The following is an 18,569-nucleotide window of genomic DNA, read 5'->3' on the forward strand; positions in this document are numbered from 1 at the left end:
TTAGGTGTAAGGTAAGCTGAGAATGTTTATCTGTGATCCAAATTAGATTTGATACTTCGTGGAATCTGTGATTTCCTAGTTTTAACCCTCAAGGGGCCATAACTACCTATTCTACTCAGAGAATTCAAAGTGAGGACTATGCCTTGATTATATGGTATTAGTCAATGTGATTCTTCTGTGTGTAACCCAAAGTGGGCGGGTCTGCAATGTGCAAGGGGATTGAAAATGAAAATCACCTTTCCTGCAGCTTAAGCTTCGTTTCCTTGGGTAAACTTCTGGCACTGGGGGAGTCAGCTATAGACCACATAATGGAAAGGAAAGTATTCAAAACAGTTCAGCAGGTGTAGTCTTACTCTTTCCCTACAGCATTATCCAACCCATGCTGGACTATTCACTGTTCCCTGAATATGCCTTGTACTTTGTTTTGGACACCTGCTCATGCAGTCTATTTCTGGAAGTGTACTTAGAACTCCCCACCCCCTTTCAAATCCTACCTCTTTGCCTAATTCCGATTTTAACTTTCCTTAAAGCCTGTCCAAATCATTCGGGATACTCTTTCATAAGAACACTCACAGCAAGCTTCCACTATTACAGTCCTACTGTATACTGTATTATAAACATGCATGTAACAACCTTTCATGATTGTAATGTGCCTGAAAATAGGATGCTTTTTGGTTTTTTATTTGGTACCAACACATAATATTTAGTACATTTTATATATATATATCATCAGTAATTCATTATATATTGAATGAATGAACTTTTTAAATGTGGTTTGCAAAACATTTAAGTTATTAGCAAAGCAACATTAAAGGAAATATTTCAAATTTTTGTATGGCAGAAGATAAAGGAAAATATTTGCAACATATGTGTGGCTTAAAATGTGGGTGCGGGGGTGAAATAGGTGATGGGGATTAAGGAAGGCATTTGTGATGAACACTGGGCAATATATGGGATTGTTGAATCACTATATGGTACACCTGAAACTAACATAACACTTAACTATATGAAATTAAAATTTGAAAAATTTTAAAATACAGATGGCTAAAAAAGTGCAACAAGTGCAGAACCCCGTTATACAAATAAAAACTATGAGATGCTAATTGTCACCTATCACAATAGCAGTCATGGAAAGCACTTTACCTGTCAGTATGGGCAGAGTTGTGGGGAATTAAGTCCTGTCATATTCGTGGTGCTTGGAACGTGAATGGACACTAATCTTCAGGGGACAGTTAGACAAAACCTATCAAAAGCCTTGAGGCAACTTTTATTTGTACCTTCCATTTTTTCATTCACATACTAAGTGTCTGTTATGCTCTCAGCTTTGGAATGAGACAAAATTGCTATTCTCAGCACCTTTGTTCTAATTAGGCAGATTTTTGGATTTAAATTGAAGTTTTGAATTTTTTAACTTGACTTTTAGAAATAATGGAAAGCAAAAAGTTTTGGTACCAGATACTAGAGTTACCTCTGTTTTCTTACATAATATTAGTGAAAAAAAATATGTATGTTTGAGTGTGGGCGGATTCTCAAGTTAGAAGAATAAATCCACAGTCTGTGTCCTCATAGGGGATTCAGACTATATATTGATGACTTGTAGTGATCTCCATGAAAAAGGCCCTATCCATTTTGAATGGTCTAGTCCTTATACAACTGTCTTCCAGTGGTCTGGTCTTCCTTTTCTCCTTGCTACTTCCAACTATTTACTGTTTGTTCCCGTTCTAGTTATCTCGATCTTTAAAGCTTATCTTTTCCTCATTCCAAACCCCAGACCCTCTAAATCTTCCCTTAGTCAGTGGCAGATGTTATTGCAGTTGTTGTGACTCATTCTTGATTCCTCTCTAACAGCCCGTCTCCAAATCTGCAAATCCTGACGGCTTTACTTTCAAAACATGTTAGGAAAGCAATCATTTCTCCCCTCTCCTTCCCCTCTTCTGGCCAAAGCCACCATTATCTCTCCCTCAGATTGTTGTTAGCAGCCAACTATTTGGATTCCCTTGATGTGCTTGCTCTCTGGCCAAAATCCCTGAATGATTTCCATTGTTGTGTGAAGTCCTATGTGATTTGTAGTCCCTACCTCCACACCCTGCCGCCCACATCCATATTCACCAAATACTTGTTTCCTCCAAGGGTTTTTGCACTTAAGTGTTTCCTCTACCCGGAAACTTATCCCAGACAGCTACAAGTCATGCTAAGGTCCTTCAGTCCCTGCTGAAATAACATTTCATCAGGGAAGTGTTCCCCTGAACTCCTCTAACATGACAATTTCTCATCACCCCTTGACCCAGCTTCTGCTGTCTCCATTATATATTTGTGTACATTACGTGTCCACTTCTCCCCGCATACTGTAATATTTGTTGGCGTGTCTACCTTCCTCCCTGCACCCCACACCTCATTAGAGCATAAGCCCTGTAAGGACAGAGACTTAGTTTTGAGAAGAGTGCTTGGCATATATATAGCACATGCTTCTTAAAATGTGTTCAATGGATGGATAGACCATTTTTCTAGACCTTCAGTAATTCTTGTTCCCTCCTGTGGATATCTACCCTATGTCAGTGTCTGAAAATGTGATAGTCATTGCCCTGGGCAGTACAGAATAGAGTGGAGCTACTACCTCTGGGTCTAACATAGGTATTCTGCTTATGTTAATAGACTCTGAATTGTCCATCATTTTCCTCTTCTAATTTCTTCTCCCTCTTCCTCCTCCTTTTCAGTAGTGCAACTGTTCTGGGAAGAATTCAGGTATTCTTTGCACAGAAACCAAAAACAATTGAGAGAAGTCTTCTGGATTTGAACTCACTACCCCAGGATCCCTAAAGAAAACCTAGCAATTGGATTACTCTAGCCAATTACCTCCGTTTTTCCCAACTTTGCCATTCATGCATACACAAGGCACTGTGTGTTGGGCACTGGGAGATATAAAACATAAGCAGAGCCTGTCCTAAAGGTTCTCTGTGTCAAGATGATTCACACAAGCAACTGCAATACTTGTTCTGCCATAGTAAGTGCCCTAAGAAGGATTCTGATTCCCGCCCCAGTTCAGGGGGAGATACAGCTCATTTGAGAGAAAAACATTTGAGCTAAGACCTTAAAGTAAGATTTGGATGTATGGAAATAGCCTTCTAGAATCTAGTCACAATAAAAAGCTTAAGCAAAAGAATGAATTGGGTAAGGTCAAGAAAGTATCATAATCCCATTTTGCTGGAACATAACATTTGGAAAACAAAAATAAAAACCAAGAATGGCAAAAGGTGAAAGATGAAAAAACTAATTTAGAACCCAAAGATGGAGAACTTTGAATGCCAGACTGACAAACCTTGTGTGTTGGAAATAAGAGTTATTGAAAGTTATCTGACTAGGAAACGATATCATTAGTTGATGCCTTAGGATAATAAATCTAGTGGTTGTGAATAAAGGGTTCACCTGGGGCGGGGAGGGCACGGGGGTGGGCACTGCAACCAAGGAATCCAGTTAGGAAGTTTACAGTAATCCAGCCAAAATAGAGGCTTGAGCAAGTGTAGTGGCAATAGGTATAGAAAAGCAGGCAATCATAAAAGATACAGAGGTACAAAGTTTGGCATTTGGTAGAAGGGTTTGAGAATGAAGCGATGAAAGGAGGCAGTGGTGGGTGTGGTTTTTGAGACTCCATAGCCTCCCTGCAGAAATAGAACCTCCAGGAGTTGAAAAGAATGCTTGAAGGGAGTTTCAAATATGTTCCAGTTTGGGTGCCAAAGGATGTTAGAGATTGCTCTCAGTGTGTAAAATTAGGGAGATGTGGGAGGCATCTACATAGTAATGACCAATGAAATTGTTTCTGGGAAGATTTAGAGAAGAGAGGCAATTAATAGAACTGTGTGAATATGGGTATACTAGGTAAGATTCCTCAAGTCTTTGAGAGTCAAGAAGAGCCAGTGAAAGTCTAGATTAGGAGAGCTGAAATGGAATAATTAAGAGACTCAATTAGAAAACACAAGAACAAAAAAATTTTTTTTCAAGTAAACAAAAGCATACAAAGTACTCTGTCCCAGACTAGTACAATTAACCACCTCACAACAACATATATCACAAAAGGTTGGGGATCCCTGGGTGGCGCAGCGGTTTGGCGCCTGCCTTTGGCCCAGGGCACGATCCTGGAGACCCGGGATCGAATCCCACGTCGGGCTTCAGGTGCATGGAGCCTGCTTCTCTCTTTCTCTGTGTGTGTGTGTGTGTGTGTGTGTGTGTGTGACTATTTTAGATAAATAAAAAATCAAAAAAAAAAAAAGGTTGGCTTCTGGAGTGCTTGCTTTCTACCTCCTTCTGCACAATGGTGATTGATTTGACACGTTAGAATACAGTGTGATGTTTAAACGGATGTTTAAAATATGAATTTAGGATTTAAACATATAGACACATTGGGGCGCTTGGGTGGGCTTGGTTAAATATACAGACACATACATTGAAGCAAAATGGGCTGAGGGGAGCAGGGAAAGACCCGTCTTTCAAAAATTCAGGCCTTTAATAACCCTGAATTCGAATTATTCCCTGGGTTCATTTACAATAAGAGTGAATCCATACTTGCATTTCTTCTGTCCCTCACACATTTTCATTCACAATTTGTGTTGTTCACGAAGGGTTCGTGCTGAGTGCCCTGCTCGGCGTAGACCTAGAAATGCGTTTCCCTAACCAATAGGCTCCTTCAAGTACACGCCTCGATTTGATCTTGATAGTCTAATTAAAACGCTTTAAAGTATTGCTTTAGGGGACATTAATGCTACAACAGGTCTTTGCACCGAATATGCTATTTTAAAGGAAATGTTTGATTTTAAATTCAAAGAGCGGGTACCTGGCCTTCCCTCGTCTCACTAGTCCTGCTCGAGACCCGAGTGTCCTTTGTGAAAATGCTTGTTCAGTACAGTACATTTTGTTTTGAAATTTTTTACATTAAAAAAAATTTTTTTTCAAGAAAGACTTCCACTTCCCCCCACCCCCACCCCCAGCCAGGCTGGAGCCTGCTGTGAGTAGTTTCAATCGAGGAAACAGTAGCTCTCCAGCCGGGTAGTAGGCTCCATCCCCAGCCTCTGCGAGCTCTGCACCACTCCCCTGCTCTCTTTGGAAGGAAGCCGCCTTCCTCCCCGGCTCGCTCCCCGGCTCCCTCCCCGGCTCCCTCCTCAGCGCCCGCCCCGCCCCGCCCCGCCCCCCAGCCCCGGACTCCTCGGGCCGGCGTCCTCGCGTGGCTAACCGCGGCGGGGGCGGGAGGGGCGCGGGGAGAGGGGCTGGCAAGGGCAGACACCACCCGCCGCGGCGAGCGGGGGGAGACAGGGCGCGGAGCCCCCGGCAGGCGGGGCCGCGGCCGCAGGCGTTCCCGGGCGCGCCGCGGTGCGGGGGGACCCGGGGCGGCGAGCCTGGACCTTGTCCGCACGCTCCCGCCGCCTCCGCCGCCGTTCCCGGGTCGCTCCCCGCCTCTCCCCACCCTCCGCGGGCCGTTGGTACAGTCCCGCTGCCTCCGAGAGCTTAAAAGGGGCCGGGGCCGCCGAGCCCAGCCAAGTCGGTGCCCGTCCGCGCGCGCGCCGCCTCGCCGCTGGGGCACGGCCGGGGGCGCTTCGGGCCTGCGGCACTCGAGCGCTCGGGGGCTCCGGTGTGTGCGCGCCCGTCCGCGGGCAGCCGGGACCCCTCGCCGCCCGGCCCCGCTGCGCTCAGCTCCCGCCCCGCAGAGCCGCGCGCGCCGCCAGCTCCGCGGGGATGGAGCAGACCGAGGTGCTGAAGCCGCGGACCCTGGCGGAGCTGATCCGCATCCTGCACCAGCTCTTCGCCGGCGAGGAGGTGAACGTAGAGGAGGTGCAGGCGGTCCTGGAAGCCTACGACAGCGACCCCGCCGAGTGGGCCGCGTACGCCAAGTTCGACCAGTACAGGTGAGCGCGCCCTCGCCGCGGCCGCCGGAGCCGGGGCGCGGGTCCCCGAAGCCCTGCCGACGGCGCGGGCTCGGGACCGCAGGAGCAGCGGGCGTGGGGAGGAGGAGTCTGCCCCCGGTCCCCCGGGAGCGCCCGCCGCGCCCGCAGCCCCGGCCCCGCGGCCCCGAGGTGGGTCATCCTGGCCTGGCCGGAGGCTGCGGGAGGCTCCGGGTGCCGAGGCCAGCGCTCGGCTGCAAAGCGTTTCGTGCTCTTCTCTCCCGTCCACCCGAACGCTTCCAGACCCCCGCTCCTCCTCGTGGCCTCGGGACCAACGGAGGCTCCTCTCGCCGGCGCGGTCGGTCTCCGGGGGCGCGGCAGTGCGGGGTGACCCCGGGGGCCCCGCGCGCTCAGGCTCCCTCCCCCCGGCCCGCCGCCCCCGGGGCACTGAGCGCCGGGACTGACGAGCGTGCTGCCCGGAGAGCGCTCCACCAGCCCTCCGGAAAAAAGGGGGTGGCGGTGGAGGACACAAGCCCCCTAGCTCTCCATCCATCGGTCGCCTGCGGCGGGCACCTGCCAACAGGCATTTTTGCCAATATAAAATAGCATCGTAGGGTTGTCAGCTGCTGGCGTTTTTTGATTTTTGATTTTTGTTGTTGTTTTCGGCTTAAACTGAGCCTCCCAAACCCATTGAACTTCCTGGACTGCGGGTTTATTCCAACTCGCTGTCACGGTTGTGAGTTAAAGACCGGGTTCCCTTTCAGCCCCCAAGCAATATGCTTCCTCCTGTCCTCGGTTCTGAGGCTCTGGAATGTAAATTGAAGACCGCTGCTTCCCACATGTGCTGGAGTGAGATGGTCCTTTGAGGCTCTGCCTTGGTGATATAAGTAAAAAACGAATCTCTCTACCCATCCTCTAGCGACAGGAGTAAAACTTGATTTCCCCCCCCCCCCCCCAAGGGTGAGGCTGTTTCCTACGAAGGGCAGCACTCGGAAGATAAGAATAAGCAGAGATTGTTTTCCTTGGGAGCAGTTGGGGTTAGTCACCTCACTTAAACATAGGCGGTGTATTTGTCGACAAGGGCAGTTTCATTTGTGTTTCAAGATTTGAGATTAACAAGTGAAGCCTGCTTAAGATCCCATCTCCCACTGGCAAGTGGGCTCCAGGAAATTCCTTTGGTTCCTGTCCTTCTGGGGCTGCCAATAAAGCTACCAGAGCCCACTTGTTAATGTTGCCACTAGCTTCAAGTGAGGGCTTATTAGGGGCCCAGTACCCATCCAGTCACTTTACTGGTGTAGCAACTCATTGACAGTTCTGTGAGATAGGTACAGTTCCTTACCCACCGACCACCGCCAGATGAGGAATGTTAGGCAATGAAAAGGTTGGATTACCTGCACCAGGTCAAACTTCTATCAGGTCCCGCTCCAGGATGAGCAAATGAGCATGGTCATTCTAAGCCCTCACTATAAACAACCACTAAACTTCCAGCCGACACATGGTGTAGAACAGTTTGCTCTTGGCCCAGATAGATCATTGTTCAGGTGGACTTCATCAACCATGGTGGGCTAGAAGAACAGCGGCATTTCCAGGGGCTTTGAATTCATCTTGAGTGACAAGTTCCAAGTCACTTGACATGGAAGGATTTCTGTTGATCTATTTATACAGGTGTCCGGACATGCAACTAATGCAGATAATGATGCAGTCCTGGGTGTTGGGGGGGGGGGGGAATGTGGAGGGAGAGCATAGGAGAGCAGAAATCATCCTGATAGAATTTTTTACATGCAATTGGTGTTGTCGCACTGCAGAGGATTCTGATCTCTGACCTTGGGAAAGCCAGTGCAGAAAAACCAAGGCAGAGTATGTTCCAGTGTGAGCCAGACAGTAAATTTGGGGGGGGGGGGGCAGAGAAAGGCAAGAAGGGCGACCCTAAGGCTCTAAGACTGGTAGAGGGAAGAAGAGTATCCTCATACCAGAGTGGAGTTTATGGGGAATTAAAGGCTCTGTGCACACCCCCTCAGAAAGAGCTACAAAGTAATGATGACTGACATCTAAAAAGCACTTATTAATCAACTCTCTCAGGGCTCCTGCTCTGCCAGCACCTGGCCTCCTGCCTGGGGAGGCAAGGGGAGGAAGGGGCACTCAGAACATAAATGACCAGATGACCATGTGATCAAACACTCCCCCAAATATGGGATAAAGATTCCTCGTCCTAAAAAACCTAAACAGATGTCATAGTTATCAAGCTTTGTTAATTAGGTGGTATGGATAGTATCTCTTTGACTAATAGAAACTTTAAAAGTAGGTTTGTTTTTTCTGTGGTTATTTTGATTTGGGATTTTATTTTATTTTATTTTATTTTATTTTATTTTATTTTATTTTGGCCAATTACTCCTGGAAAAGGTTTAGAGTATTATTTACTTTCCTTAAGACATTTCCTTTGTTTTTACTTAACTCCCACCCTGTTTGTGGAGGAATTTTCAATATGTATGCTTTCAAATGTAGTTTGTGTCTAGGCTATAGCAAAAACTGAGAATTCTAGAAACAGCTATTTAATGAAACCTTGTTTCTTATGTTTTGATTTAGCTTTAGCTACAGGGAGGAGGGAAAAAACAACAGCAACATTCTTGCCTAGAGCAGTAGTGAACTTTGCAAATACCTCTGTAAGAAACGTACTTTTTATCAGTTTGAGGCTGTCACGTAGAGAATCAAGGAATTTCCTTTTTTTCCTGTTCCCCTTTTTGTGCCACTAATTAAAATGCAGCAGCTATAAACGTGATACAAAATCCAAGTGTCCATAATTAACTGTGAAAAATTGTTACCATTTGTGTTGGATTTTTCTAATTAGAAAACCACATTGAAAGTTGTTTAGAGGGAGAAATGTTAACATTTGTAAACGAACCATGCTTTGTGACATAGTTCTTTTTCCTAATGCATATTTCGTCAACCAGATTCAAATCTCTGAATACCTTCCTTTCAGGTATACTCGAAATCTTGTGGATGAAGGAAATGGAAAATTTAATCTAATGATTCTATGTTGGGGTGAAGGACATGGCAGGTAATACAATTATTCATTTGCAGATACTTATTAGATGATCTATTCCAGCATAAGGAAAGTTCAGTGCCAGAATGGCTACAGGTCTTGGGAGCATTAACAAATTTCATGTTACAGTTATTTGTTCAAAATGTTCCAACAAAAGTTCTCATGGGAATTAGTTTAAGAGTTTAGGCATATACCATGTACATCAAACCCAGCCCCACAAATGAGTAGTAAATCAAAGGAGGTAAGTAGCCAGTTTAACTTAATCATTTTCTGTCTTCTGTGGAGCTAAATGTATGTGGAATTTTGCTAAAATTTGACCTTTGTGGTGCTTTGAAGTCTGTAAACAATTGCAGGACCAAAGACCAAAGTGTGCTCATTTGGAACCAGAAAAGCAATTCACAAATTCAGAAAATTTCTTGCTATTTCAAGTTTATTGTTAACTGACTTTTACTTTTTTAATTTTCTCTTCAATTTTTTATGTAGAGGATAAGGCAACTTAAACTAATACCAGTTCTTTGAAACTTGGTTCCTTAATTTATCCTAAGTTCACAAACTTGTGAGTATTGTTATCTGTGATCCTTCTCAGGCTTTTGAGAGTGGTAAAAGCAGTACTTGCAGACCCATTTTTGATGGGAGAGAGGAAACCCGAATTTATCAGATTTGGAGGTAGTTAGGTCTATAGAGGACTTTATTTACTCATATGGAATGGTAGTGTTTTTGTTCATTTTCAATATTATTTGAGAACAGATCATGTCAAGAGTAAAACTAGGCTCTGTGGATTTAGAAGATGAGTTCTTAAGGTTTTATGCATTCAACGTAGAAGATAAATGCTAATAACATATACAGGTTCACACCTTTTATACCATTTACTCTAAGATTCCATAAATAAATGTTTTCTGCAAATCCAGTGTACTATCTTTCTCCCACTATTCTTGGGAGTTAATCACAGGTGGAGTACTCTAAATCTACAAAATGTTAACAAGATTACAGTACAACTCTTGGATGCTAACACACATACACCTACCTTTTGTCCCCCAAAGGAAAGAAAAGAGAGAAAAGGCCTGCAGGGGAAACAAAAACCCACTATATGTTAAGTGTGATCTTACATGTGTGATGCAATTATTAGAGATGATTATCTTTATCCTTTCTAAAATTTCTCTGCTGTTTTATAATCCAGTTATAGCCCAGCTTAATTGAGCTATTCAAAGCTGTGTCTTGCAAAAGACAAGAAGGTTGCTGGTTTTGTGTTTGTTACCAAAGTAGCGTTACAACATGACTTTTTTTTTACAACCCAATTTTTAAAAATGAACTGTACTCCAGTTATGCACCAAAATTGCACCATGTATATGCATTGATATGGAAGACCTGGTATTTTATATGTTGCCCTGAACAATGTTAATTACAAACTGATGACGTTTACAAGTCCTCTGGACAGTATGCAGCGGTAGTGAGGTCTGGGCAGAGTGTTACTGAGCTCTGAGTACTGGGCTGTCCACTGAGCTGAATTGTCTTTTGTGTATATATAGCAGTATCCATGATCACACGGATTCCCACTGCTTTCTGAAGATGCTGCAGGGAAATCTAAAGGAGACATTATTTGCCTGGCCTGACAAAAAATCCAATGAGATGATCAAGAAGTCTGAAAGAACCTTGAGAGAAAACCAGTGTGCCTACATCAACGGTAACATGGAATACCATTTTCTTAGGGCAAGTGGGAAAAGCCTTGAACTCCCATTTGAAATACTGCTTGCATATTTATATGTCCAGCAGAATTTGGTTCATGGAGTCATGATTTCAGATACTTGGAAAATGATCTAAAGCAATGGGTTTTGTTTTTTTAAACCTTTGCGTCTGAATTAGAATCACTCAAAATGCATGCACATTGGTTGGCATGCACTGAAAAGTCATTTCCTGCCAAGTCTGAGGACAGTTAGCATTGAATATAAATTTACAAAAGTAGATTATTTTATTTTTATTTCTTTAAAGCTTTTATTTTTGAGTGATCTCTACAGCCAACCTGGGGCTCGAACCTATAACCCGGAGGTCGAGTTGCATACTCTACTGACTGAGCCAGCCAGGCACCCCAAAAGTGGATCCTTTTAATAAGGGAGTGAAGTCAGGTTGGAAATACTAGTCTTTGTGTTAAAAAATGTAAGGAAATGTTCTGGAAGTGGTTAAGAATTGTAGCTGGTCCCTGTTTTTATAAAATGCACACAGCATACCTAAAAGAATATTCTCAAGAGAATCTTTAGAGAGCCCATTGTTTAGCAGTGACTTATAGATCCCCTACCAAGAATTCATTCTTTTTCCTAAATGTAATATGGGAGAGCCAGATGCTTTTCAAAAGAGGCTGTGATTAACATCTGCATTTCTAAAAGGGAGAATAACTTTCCAAAAAGCCTGTTAAAGATTATAGATCATTTTTGATTCCCATTTATAAAAGAGATTGCCAACACACCAGAAGAATAACACATCTGAGGTCACGCAGCTTTTAATTGCCAGTCAGGATTTGAAATCAAGCCATTTGGTTCCAAAGCCCATACCCTTAATTGGGATGCCATCCCTCTGATGTAATATAAAATATTACAGAGAGTTTTTTTTTTCTGGTCCTGCAACTTTCTTCTTAGATCTTAAAGTCCCTTATTAGTTTTGATACTTGTCCTAAATTTGTTTATGAGTTTAAGAATGCAAGGCACTGGGGTACCTGGGTGGCTTATTCAGTTAAGTGTCTGCCTTCCACTTAGGTCATGATCCCAGGGTCCTGAGATGGAGCCCTACATGGGGCTCCCTGCTCAGCGGAGAGTCTGCTTCTCCCTCTCTCTGCCCTCTCCCTGCTTGTGTTCTCTCTCACTCTCTTTCTCTAAACTAAATAAAATAAAACAAAATAAAAGAAAAGAATGCAAGGCATTTACAAAGGTCAGATAGTATGGCAAGGCTTCTTCCTCCATTGACAAAACAAAAAAGTATTTGTTTCTTATGTGGCAGAAAGCATTTATTTGAAAGTTGCTGTATATATGTTAGACACACCAAATTTCTAAGAACAGTTTTGTTGCCTGTATCACTCTCAATAAGGCCAATTCCAGAATAATTGCTTTCTGCTAGAGGCCCAGAATCTTTATGAAACTAAATTGGGTCTTAAAGAACAGGTAAGCTTTTCTCAAGAGTCGTCCGTGCAGAACCTACAGGAGCCAAGCAGGTAAGGCAATTGAGAAATTCAGGCCAGGAATAAGGCTGCAGGGACTGCTGTGTGCAAGCCACACTGTCTAAGGGGCAGCAATGGCCACTCAGTTCCAGCCACAGTGCTCAAATTTCTTTTTTCCATTGAAGTGAGAAATTCTGATTGGGGTGGGGTGGGGGAGCTGGGGGAGAATGTGGATTTTGCCAATCAGCAAAATGTCGGGTAGGATAAGCTAAATATTTCTGTAGACTAATTGCCTGTAAGATCAAAAGCCTCAAAAGTTCAACTGTAGATTTTTACGGATGCAAGAAGAGTGCAGATGGATAGGGATCAGTAGGAGGGACGTTTCGAGTGCAGGGAAGAGCATGAGGGAAGGGAAGGCACAATCCTTGCAAAGAATGAAAAATGTTCAGTAGTTGGCTGGAGAGAAGGGAGAATGGGCTTGGACACGAGTTAGTAGAATAGTGAAGTGAGATCAGGGCCTGGGACTCCAAAACCAGCTGAAGGTAAGAACTTGCTTTGGTCCGTAGAATTTTATTGGGAGTATCTTGATGGATCCCATAGCAGTGTGCAACATAGAGTGGAAGAAAAAAGATAATTGGGACAAGGAGACCAAATTACCTAACGTAAAGGCAAATGGTAGACATGCCTGGACCAAACTGGCATCCATGAGCATCACCAAGAAAGGTCCAAGGTTATTGTGAAAGATGGTACACCATGGGCATAAAAGAAATGGAGGCAAAGACAAATGAACAAATGGCTGCATGGATGGACAGATGGATGGATGCTGGGATTATTAAGAGCAGATTTCAGACAAGAGTTTCAGGGGCTTCTCTAAAGGATGGTGACTAGGTTTTGTGGGGTCTGTGCTGGCAGGATTGTGCAGCATGCATTGGGTAGTGTATGTGCTGGCAATCGGAGAAACAAATAATTTGTATAAAGGCAGTCAGTTCTTAAGAAGGTGGAACTTAGGCTCAAAATTGTGCTTAAGGCCAGTCTATGATGAGCAGTAAGTAAGCTATGGAATCAGAGTCTGCATAACTGAGAATTACGTCCCATTTTTGGAAATGAGGAAAACTGCTAAGGATCCCAGAAGTTGTGACTTGTTGGAAGGTGGTCTAACTATAGCTGAGACAGAACCTGTCTTCTGCTCTAGGCTTCACTATTCTCTCATGCAAGCTCATGGAGCCAGATCATAAAGCATAAATCCTAATTTGGTGCCTACATTAACTGCACTAATTTCACTGAATTCCTTTCTTGATTATTCCTCAGATTCTCTCCTAACTATAAATTTCTTCACGTAGTTTTGAGTATTTTGTCTTTCCTTCTCCCCCTCCCCCAGGGCCCTTAGACTTGCTTCATTGTGAATTGGTCAGGCTCTCAGTCAGGGCTCACCTGCTATCCTGGGGTTCCCTCACATCATGCAGGCTTTCCCTTTGCTCCCTCCCATTACTGATCTTATTTCCTCATCTCTTGTCTGCTTCCTTCCTGGTTCCTACTCTTTTTTGGTGGAAAATATCTTCACTGGCTTTGAGACAGGGTTCATGAACAGTAAGTTTTTGAGACCTCATATATCTAAAAATTAGCTGGATGTGGAATTAGGACCTCAGATCTGCTCTCAGAGCTATGAAGGTAACCCCTTGACTTTTCTTTTCCAATCCTCTTTCTGAAAGCCTGGTACCATTCTGATTCTCAAATCTTTCTATGAAATTATTTTTTCTTTCTTGAAACTTTGGAATGTCCCCTTTTAGTTATCTTTTCTAACTGCATTTCTCTGCATTACAGTCCTGTACCTTGATTCATGACTCTCATTCATGGTGCTGGGTAGTCTGTGGGTTCTTTATTCTGGAAATCTGTATCCTTCTATTCAAGAAAATACTCTCAAGGTATTTCTTTGGGATTTTTGTTTTGTTTTGTTTGGTTTGGTTCTGTTTCTGAATCTCTTAGTGCTCAGATATGAAACCACCTGGACTAGTTGTCTGATTTTTTTTTCCTTTCCTATTTTCTGTTTTTGTCCCTTTGTTATTGGAGTCTTTTCCAGCTTCCTCAGTTTTTCTTCCAACCTTTCTATTTGGGGGTTTTTGTTTGTTTTTTTTTAGTCTCCTCCTGAGAAGTGTCTGTTTCAAGTGTCTGCATTTTGGGGTGTTGCCCCAACCCCCACATTTAATACTTCCCCCAATGTCTAGTGAACTTGGCTGTAGGCTAATATTTGAAAACTAGAGACAAAAAAAAGTTAACTGGTGGCTCTGAACATATGGATGGTGTGTGTCAACTGGATTTCACTCTGGGATGATCTGGCAGACATTTTTCCTTGAGGAACAGCCAATGGTGCTATCTTTAAGAGCTTTGTCCTGGAACTCATCAGATTCCCTGAGAAGCTGTTTCCCATCTCCTGTCCGAGGGGAAAGAAAATCCTGTCTGGTAGTATGCTGGCAGCTAGGTGGAAAAGAAAGCAGGGATTCTACCATTCAATAAGTAAATGTTGACTCATGTCACCAGTTTTTCGCCTGGTATCTGCCAGTCCTGAGCTCGTGTATTGTATTCTTTCTAGAATATAGATCTCAGACATGTACTCTGGGGAATGAGGGAAAGAAATGGTAAAAGGAATTTGAGCCTGGCTTTCAACCAGTTCTTGGATTTTTAGCCCCATCTTCACCCTCACTTCCAGAAGTAGTTTTACTGCCAATCCCTGAGCTGTTCAGATCTGTGTGTGTGTGTACACATATGTATCATGTCAAGATAAAAGGTTAATTTTTGGCTTTCCCCTGGGTAGCTAAGGATTTAGCTTTCTATCCTTGGCAAAACTATTCATGTACTTACAAACTCTCAAACTTGTATTGATATTTTCTCTTTTCCTTTTTTTTTTTTTTGTCTTTGTGGGTTGATGCCTTTTTTTTTTCTTTTTAAGATTTTATTCACTTATTCATGAAATACACAGAAAGGGGGAGAGAGATAGGCAGAGGGAGAAGCAGGCTCCCTGCAAGGAGCCTGATGCAGGACTTGATCCCAGGACACCAGGATCTGACCTGAGCCAAAGGCAGACGCTCAACCACTGAGCTACCCAGGTGCCTGGGTTGATGCCTTTTAAAAATGATTTTACTAGGGTAAAAATCATTTGGGTTTTGGGAAAGAGTCGAGTACATATTGCTTACTGTCTTTCACTGGAAAGTCACTCCAAAGTAATTTCTGTCTCTATCCGATTGATTGATGAGGGTTTGGGAAAGAGTCGAGTACATATTGCTTACTGTCTTTCACTGGAAAGTCACTCCAAAGTAATTTCTGTCTCTATCCGATTGATTGATGATCTCAGGTGGTTGACAAAATTTTTACCTATACCCATCATCTAAGCCCCTTTCTCCACTTTTCCTTCTTGGGTATTGTCTAGATTCCATTGGCTTACATCGAGTAGAGAACATTAGCCATACAGAACCTGCCGTGAGCCTTCACTTGTACAGCCCACCTTTTGATACATGCCATGCCTTTGATCAAAGAACAGGACATAAAAACAAAGTCACCATGACATTCCATAGCAAATTTGGAATCAGGACTCCATTTGTAAGTATGATTCCCCTCTCCTAGGATTAAGTGCTTTGTGGGTTGGCAACATGACACTATATGCATTGCTTTTTTTGTTCCAGATATTGTTCGAATGTCTCATTGTAAGTATTCTTGAAATGAAGAATGAGAGAAAAACCTTAACATGAGAGAGGGACCCTTATATCCTAATTCTTTAATTTTGGCGATGATAATTTCAATTGACCTTTTTTAAAAACATAAATTAGACGCTAAGAATTATTTGAGAAACTTAAAAATGTTATGCTCATCCAAAAGAAAATGTTTCTTCATTTAATAAGAATTAAAACTATATTATTTTATGTAACTGCTGCTGCCGTGACTTAATATTCTTAGGCCTGAGTGACTGGAACAACACAAACCACTTGCATAGTTAACCTTTGCAAAGTCAAGGCCCTTTTCTGAGGATATAAATACACTTGCCTGTTTTGATTGCCAAGTTGCTTTTTCTGGGAGTAGTGATACTGTTTAGACCACAAATCAATGCGAATAGACTCTGATAACATGTTCCCCCACTAGAGGAATAAGAGTTTCCTCCTGAAAATAATTAGGCAGACAACACTGTTATGGTAGGGCCAGTCTTCTCCCTCTAGTGAAATAAACTGGCCGTTAAGGGGAACAGTCTCAAATTAATAATGAGAATATCCAGGAATAGACAATGGGTGTCCACTGATACTGAAACTATCCTCACAAATCTTAAGAAAGTACTGCCTCAGAGGGAAGCAGGGGCAGAATTTTCTCAGGTGATTGCCCTGCCTCGTTCTCTGCATTCTGATCCCCAAGAGATAGTCTTATCACTGGAACAAAAACACTGGGCTCCTCTGCCAAAGCCAAATTTTCATACACTTCTAGAAAAGCAGGACGCCTTAGGAACCAGCTGAAAGTTCTCGTGTAAAGATGCTTACACAACTTTCTTTCTTTCTTACAGACAGCTTCAGGATCACTGGAGAACAACTAAGGAGCATCAGATCCTTTAAGGTTTTAGCTTAAGGTCTGCTAAAAAAAAAAAAAAAAATTAAAAAAAAAAGTTTTGCCCTGGATAGGAACAGCCTCTACCATCTGCTGTCCAGTAATAGTTATGAAGCCAATATTTAGATCTCTTGAAAGGCAGATGCTAATTGTAAAGCATTGAGCAAGCAATAGTGCCCCAAGCTATTGCAGAAGAAAAATCCCAGTAAAGGAAAAATGGGCTCAGAATTTTCAAGGCCAATTCAAGCACTCTCCTGGTTTTCTCCTCTAAATTCAATGGAACCATATGGGGGAATATCAGTGAAGATTTTTAGAGCTTTTGGAAACCCTTTGGTCTCTGAATTGTAATTAGCAATAAACCAAAACAAGAAACCCCAGATGTCAGATGCTTGCCTTGTTACTTGGAGGACTAAATGTGGGTGTCACTAGTATCCTTTGTATGTTCTTCATATCTGCAGAGAATTTTGTGAATCTATGGAATTTATTTTTTCAGTCTTACTTGACAAATTCCTGTCCTATAAGTAGCAGGATACTGTAGGCAGAGAAACTTAAGGCACTTTTGCCACTTGATAATAAAAGGGAGGGTGGAAGAATTAGAAACAGTACCTGCACCCCTAAACCCATGCCAAACCAAAACCAGATACTCCTCCTATCTAATATGTCCAGTGGTCATGGTGGAAGACTGTACTGCCACTAAAATTGCCAAATGATTTTAATAAAACTGGATTTGAATACAATTCAAAGTTGTCTTGCTGTTTGAGAATTTCATGTAACTCATACTTCCTTAGATTTAGATGGAACAGCAAAAGCGCTGTGAAAGATGCTTTTATGAGGTAAGGTGGTGAGAGAGCCAAAAAAAAGGCATTCAAAGCAGCTTACTGTTTTGTGTTTCACGTATGTTCACTAAGTGGCCAGAGGTACCAAGTGAAGGGCCTCTGGCTCTGGTGTGGTTGACCAATGTAAGCAGTTTTGCCTGAAAATTACAGGTGGGGCTGTCTGTGTTTTGATGGGAATCGGCTTCCAGCATTTAAAAACAGGAGATGTCCTAGAACAAGGTGTAGATTTCAAGCTTCTTGAAAGTCTGAAGTCCCTGTCTTGCATTTCCATTGATGTCACTTAGCTGGGATCAGATCTACCCCTTGGTTGGGGCCACTTTTCCAGTCTGGGCTAATGTCCAACTCCCTTGTCTGTCTTGTTGGTGTTCCCTCAAAGACCACATAGTATTAGAGTTTGCTGCTCCTACTTCAGGCAATCATTTTAGGAATACCCGGCATAATCTTGGAATTTATTCTCTCAAGAAACTTAATGAGAAAGTCAAGACCTTTGAAGATGGTTCTATGTAGGTCATTGTTTTGTTGTTCACACCATCTGGTAGAATTATTTCTATCTTTACATCTTTGTTTCCTCTCATCTTTGAAAAGGATGTTAACTATTTGAGTGCCTACTATATAGTAGGCATTGTTACAAGTTGTTTTGATGCACTAACTTCTGGAAAAGTTCCTCATGAATTAGGTCCTGTGTTGGTTTTCTGCTGTTGCTTTAACACATGTTACCACAGACATAAGGGCTTAAAGCAACACACTTATTTTCCTATAGCTCCATGGGTCAGAAGTCTGTTTCATGGCATTAAAATCAAGATGCTGGCGTTTCCTTTCTGTGGAGTTCTGTGCTGCATCTGTTTTATTTGGTGTTTTTCCCTAGCTTCTGTAGACTGCCAGCATTTCTGGCTCAGAATCCCCTTGTCCATCTTCAAGCCAGCAATGTCTGCACTCTGATCCATCCTTGGCTTCTGTTTGCTCCTTGGAAGGACTCAAGCAACTAGAAATTACCTGCATCTCTACACTGTACTCTTAAATCTGTTAAGTCTCTTGGTGTGAGATGATATACCCATAGATTCTGGGGGTCATTCTACCCCCATCTACCCTCTTGCTGCCAGAGAGCC

The 18,569-nt window shown here is 43.0% G+C and overlaps 1 protein-coding gene across 1 annotated transcript; it reads left to right on the plus strand.

Annotated features, from left to right (window-relative positions):
* The first annotated feature begins 5,515 nt into the window (after window positions 1-5,515).
* CDO1 (cysteine dioxygenase type 1) lies at window positions 5,516-17,364 on the plus strand. Its single transcript, XM_055301471.1, has 5 exons — window positions 5,516-5,891; window positions 8,845-8,922; window positions 10,434-10,588; window positions 15,471-15,640; window positions 16,587-17,364. Exons 1-5 carry the CDS (start codon window positions 5,722-5,724, stop codon window positions 16,614-16,616), a joined length of 603 nt encoding a protein of 200 aa, XP_055157446.1. The 5' UTR covers window positions 5,516-5,721; the 3' UTR covers window positions 16,617-17,364.
* Window positions 17,365-18,569: the final 1,205 nt, after the last annotated feature.

The sequence above is a fragment of the Nyctereutes procyonoides genome, unplaced genomic scaffold, assembly GCF_905146905.1.
Source record: "Nyctereutes procyonoides isolate TBG_1078 unplaced genomic scaffold, NYPRO_anot_genome, whole genome shotgun sequence".
Lineage (NCBI taxonomy): Eukaryota > Metazoa > Chordata > Mammalia > Carnivora > Canidae > Nyctereutes > Nyctereutes procyonoides.